Source organism: Hippocampus bargibanti, linkage group LG12 (assembly GCF_051943395.1).
Source record: "Hippocampus bargibanti isolate YZ-2025 linkage group LG12, ASM5194339v1, whole genome shotgun sequence".
Classification (NCBI taxonomy): Eukaryota; Metazoa; Chordata; class Actinopteri; order Syngnathiformes; family Syngnathidae; genus Hippocampus; species Hippocampus bargibanti.
In genome coordinates this window covers 15,512,501-15,518,347 of record NC_142745.1, presented here as the reverse complement: position 1 = coordinate 15,518,347, position 5,847 = coordinate 15,512,501, and the positions used below count along the sequence as shown (strand labels likewise).

At 43.0% G+C, this 5,847-nt stretch overlaps 1 protein-coding gene across 1 annotated transcript in view; it reads left to right on the top strand.

Annotated features, from left to right (window-relative positions):
* The first annotated feature begins 340 nt into the window (after positions 1 to 340).
* Positions 341 to 5,847, top strand: part of rims4 (regulating synaptic membrane exocytosis 4) — a 19,903-nt gene continuing 14,396 nt past the window's right edge. Inside the window, exon 1 of the mRNA XM_089010483.1 lies at positions 341 to 2,108. Within this exon, the coding sequence (XP_088866609.1) occupies positions 2,012 to 2,108 (97 nt within the window). The 5' untranslated portion in view covers positions 341 to 2,011. The remainder of the gene's footprint in view (positions 2,109 to 5,847) is intronic.

Genomic DNA, 5,847 nt, shown 5'->3' with positions numbered 1-5,847 from the left:
TAATATTTATTAATGTATTTCTTTTTTAGCAGGGGGGTAACGTTTACTGATTAGCATCTTCGCTTCACAGTGCAGAAATCGCGGGTTTGATTCCGGCTTCGGCCTTCCTGTATGGAATTGGCATGTCCTCCTTTTCTGGTTTTACTCGGGATATACTCCGGTTTCTTGCTGATACCTTCAGTACAGCGAGGATAGACTCTAGCACGCCCGCGACCCTCGTCAGGATAAGCAGCTTATTTAATGGATGGTTAATTGGATCGAATAAGGACTTTTTTTCTACACCAAATGCCACGTTGGTTTGATGCATGCAGCCATTGTCTTGAAAAACAATCAGAAGAAATCTGACTTTAACCTAAAATCTAAGAAAAAAATCACAACTCTTGTCTTGAAAAATAAAATACAATTTGTAAAACCAAGTAAAATTGTTTTTTATTTTTGACATTTTTTATCATTTTTTTTCTCACAAATATTTCTGTCAGTTTTTCCCTGGGATCCCCCAAATAAACAAAATAAAAATAAAAAATATGCTTCCTAAAACAAAATTCCGCTGAAAAACAAAAACACATTATTCTTGTAGTTAACAAAAACGTCCCATAATTGTGCCTTAAAGGACAACCGACAGCATTTTTTTGTTTCCTAACTGACATCAGAAAAACGTTTTATAGCATCTAAAATATCCAAAACACGCGGGATGATATTTTTAGTCAAATGCAAAACACCAATAAAAATGACTTAAAGTGTCTCAAAACTACTTCAAAATGGCGAGTCTCAGAAGGTCCCGCCCCCTTGTTCGTGACGTCACGCCAGGACGTCTTCGCCTTGCTCTACAATCAAAACAATGGCTTCAGATTCGGAGAAGATGCTTTCTTGTTACTCATCCAGTTATGAATATGATTCAAATAGTTCTGAAGAGGAAAGCATACATGTTTGCAATCGATAAAAGAAGTCCTGTATCATTTTGAGGCATCTGGACTCCAATATAGCGTCCCACAAAATGCACAAGATGGCGCCCAAGCTCCGTTGGAAATGGTCTGATTTGTCTGCTGGGAATTTGTGTCAACTAGTATCAAATAGTAGTCTCTGCAACCTTCCTTCTAATTTCACCATCAACACAGATCAACACGAAGTTGTCAGACCAAACAAAGTACCCAAAATGCATTGTGTGTCGCTTTCTCAGTCAGGGGCGTTGCTGACATGACGTCACGTCAGGAAGCGTCACCAACTCAAAAACAAGACTTCCTAAATATTCAGCGCGAGTCTTAAAACGTAAAATATAGCTATATGCGGTGGAATCTTTGTAAAATACGCTCAGTAGAAGTCATTTGAAGTGATTTTACAAATTATGGACACAACTTGTCCGGAGGCGTTGGTTGTCCTTAAAGGTTTGTCCTCTAGTCATGGCCACGCCCCTTCCCCCTTCCTCCGTCCGTGATTGGTTGGCTCCTCTCCTCTCTCCCCTCCTCTCCTTCATCCCAGCCAGACTCTCCTCATCCTCTGGAGTGGGTTGACGGATCCCGGCCAAGCATCCGAGCCCGGGAGGCGAACGGCGGCGCCATCACCTCCTTCACCTCCTTCACCTCCTTCCGCGTAAAGTTGCGTGTTCCACCCCACCAGCGCCAAAATGTGCAGCGAAGTGGCATCCGGACAGCTCCAGAAGCTCTCCTCCTAAAACGGCATCAAATCCCACTTTTGGGACCTGGGAGTAAGGAACAAAGCATCCTCTATGAGAGCTCTTCTTCCTCCCCCTCCTCTTCTTCTGCTTCGCCCTCTGTCTCTGTCTCCCCCTCCTCCTCTCGTCGCCGTCGACCGCCGCCAGCATCTTCCAGGCTTGTGACTCGCCTTTCCCGGCTGGCTTGGAGGGTCTGCCGCCGCGGGGGGCAGCCGACGACCGCCGTGCAAGACGCCGCGCGCCGTACTCCGCGTGAAGAATGCCCAGCAGCCGCGCTTGGCCAAGCCGGCCGACCCGGGCCCGGCGGCGGGCGGGGGGACCACCGGTGGGGGCGGCCTCTACATGGAGCGCTCGCAGAGCCGCATCAGCCTGTCGGCGTCCTTCGAGGCGCTCGCCATCTACTTCCCCTGCATGAACTCCTTTGACGAGGACGACGGAGGTACCGTACGTGTGTTTGTGCCTGCACGAGGCTATGTCGCCGCTCTCCATTTTTGTATCATTCCGTTAAGAATAGGAAAAGCACATATGGACAATATTTATTTACATTTTTATTCTGTAATTCTGACATTTTCTCACACATATAACGCTGAAACAACCACGCTTGAGGTTCTATTTACAAACAAAAAGTTTGTTGGCGGTTGAAAATTGGAGGTCGTCACTATACTGAAAAATCAACAAATAATTCAAAATAATAATAATAATACATTTGATTTATAAGCGCATTTCAAAATTCTCAAGGTCACTTTACAGTCACAGGATAGTTTTTTTTTTCTGTGGGTGAGCAGCGGCAGCCACACGCGCCACCGTTCACTCAACTCACTCATAGAAAGCTAACTAGCCAGCGAATAGAGAGCTAATAGCTAGCTTGCTCGCCAGACAGATATCTAATAAATAGGTCGTTAGATGGTTAGCGAGCCAGCTACATAGCTAATAGATAGCAAATAGCTAGCAAATAAAGTGCTCTCAAGGACACTATAACATGTGAACACCTTCAGTTTTGTTGCTATCGAACACTCACATACTCTTCTTCCTCACGCAAAAGTCGACAGACAATGCAAAGCGGTCGAGTCACAAACGTCTTCATGTGAGTCGCACAATTTCTACATCGTGACCTTCGAACTCGATAAGCCAAACATATACAGCACCCGTGTCAAACTCGAGGCCCGGGGGCCAAATCTGGCCCCCCACATCATTTTATTCGGCCCGTGAAAGCAAATCAAGCATGTCAAGTTCCATGATGCTTGCTTAAGTTGAAACAAAATTTTCAAATTGTCAGATGCAAACCGCAATAACAGTCATTATTATTGACGTCAGATTTGAAAACTAGCCGTTCATCAATTTGTTAAAATATGTGCAGGGGATGAAACATTCTAACGGCTTCCTCAAATTCATAACGGCCCCATGAGTGGAAACTGTAACTGCATTGTGACCCGCGGCCAAAAAAATGACTTTGACACCCTTGATAGACAGTATATACTATTTTTTTCTGACAACCTGACACCCCTTAAAATAGAACTTGTCTGCTTCAAACTAAGCAGGAACCCATTCCTAAATTTTTGGTCATATTTATAATTATTTGGGGGGAAATCAAGGCTTGAAAGCTGTGATAAGGAGGATCCATGTCAAACTTTTGAAAAAACTTCAGCCTCAAACAGAAAAACAAACAAAAAAATAAAATAATAATAATGCGTTGAGTGAATACTTCACTTAAAGGACAACCGACGTCTCTGGACAAGTTGTGTCCATAATTTGTAAAATGGCTTCAAATGACTTCTACTGGGCGTATTTTAATAAGATTCCACCGCATATAGCTATATTTTAATAATAATAATAATACATTTCATTTACGTTTTAAGGCTCGCGCTGAACATTCAGGAAGTCTTGTTTTTGAGTTGGTGACAAGCCCTCACGTTACGTCATGAAAGGACCCCCCCCCCCCCCCCACGACCGACAAAAAGACACATTTTTGTTTATCTGAAAACCTTGATGTTACATCCAAAAGCCGCCAGCAGAGGGAGTCCAAGCTCCATGAAAGGAATCTATCAGCCTGTGGAGACGGGCTGATTCATTCCTCACGGGAGCTGGTCGCCATTTTTGGGTGCGATATTCCGCCCTGCCCGTTTGCCTCAAAATGACACAGAATAAATTCTTTAATCGATTGCAAATATTTATGCTTTCCTCTTCAGAACTATTTGAATCATATTCATAACTGGATGTGTAACAAGAAAGCATATTCTCCGAATCTGAAGCCATTGTTTTTATTCTCCAGCAATGCAAGACGTCTTGGCGTGACGTCATGAACTGGGGGCGGGACTTTCTGAAAATGCCCACTTCGCAGCTCAATTTTTTGCAGATTTTGGACACTTTAAGTCATTTTTATTGGTGTTTTGCATTTGAATAAAAATATCATCGTTTTGGGTATTTTAGATGCTATAAAAAGTTTTTCTGATGTCAGTTAAAAAACAAAAAAGTGACGTCGGTTGTCCTGTAAAGGACAACCGACGCCTTCGCACAAGTTGTGTCCATAATTTGTAAAATGGCTTCAAATGACTTCTACTGAGCGTATTTTACAAAGATTCCACCGCATATAGCTATATTTTACATTTAAAGACTCGCGCTGAATATTCAGTTAGTCTTGTTTTTGAGTTGGTGACGATTGCTGACGTCGCGTCACGTCAGGAATGCCCCTGACAGAGAAAGCGACACACAATGCCTTTTGGGTACTTTGTTTGATCTGAAAACTTCATGTTGATGGCGAAATTAGAAGGAAAACACATAAATAACGCGATGGTGAATCGTTGTGTCGTTGCACCAAGACTATGATTTGATACTAGTTGACACAAATTCCCAGCAGACAAATCAGCCCATTTCCAACGGAGCTCGGGCGCCATCTTGTGCATTTTCTGGGACGATACATTGGAGGCCTGACGGCTCGAATTGATATGCAAGTACTTCTTTAATCGATTGCAAACATTTATGCTTTCCTCTTCAGAATTATTTGAATCATATTCATAACTGGATGAGTAACAAGAAAGCATCTTCTCCGAATCTGAAGCCATTGTTTTGATTCTAGAGCAAGGCAAAGACGTCCCAGCGTGACATCACGAACAAGGGGCAGGACCTTTTGAAACTGAAACTTTATGAGGTCATTTTGAAGTAGTTTTGGGATACTTTAAGTCATTTTTATTGGTGTTTTTCATTGGACTAAAAATATCATCCTGCGTGTTTAGATGCTATAAAAGTTTTTCTGAGGTCAGTTAGGAAACAAAAAAATGGTGTTGGTTGTCCTGTAACACACCCACGCTAGCGTACACGCACGGACAGTATGGGTGATGATGTCATGTATTTGGCTACCGTCCGCCTTCATTAGAGGTCACCGAATGGCCGCCGCGTGCTTTCGCTCTGCGGGCGATGACAAATGTCTCTTACATGGAGAACATGTGGACATGAATAAGATTTTGACTCAAATTTGAATGACAACTAAAAGAGATTGCATTTTGCTAAGCTTTAATTGATAATAAACAAAATCACTTCATAATCTACATCCAAATATGATCAAAATATACATATTTAATGTTAATTGAATAGAATATATGTAATTTTTGTATGTTGACCAAAACTGTGCCAGGACGGTCCCCAAAAGCTTCACTGTGCTACTTATACCACAGCACCAAGCTAGCAATGACCGTAACTTTGGAGTGGTACCGGGGGGCTTTTCACAGACCTCGATAGTTAGTACTACTGTTTTGGTTCGCAACAACATTCCAATGGGCCTCCAAAGTTTATGTCCGTGAGTCCTGAAGAGAACGGAGAATGGTCGCTAAAGACGCCGCTATAGGGAACTTGTTAGCATGCTAAGAGTCAACACTTTGATTCATCTGCGAGACTGGTTATTTGTCTGCTGTTTTGATTAGCAACCGCGTTCCAATGGGGCTGTGTAAATTACCTGTCCAAAAGAGGACTCATTATTGCTAAAATTGATACCATGTTGTTTCACTGGTCTGTTTTTTGACGGCCATCTTGTTTAAAAAAATATCCTTTTGATCGGACGCACCTGCTAGAGCCCCCCCCCCCTCCCCTGGCTCCCCCTTCACATACTTAATCATTCCTCCTCGTCTTCCTTCTCCTCCTCCCAGTGGAGCAGACCTCCTTTCCTGGCGCACCATTTTTTACTCCTG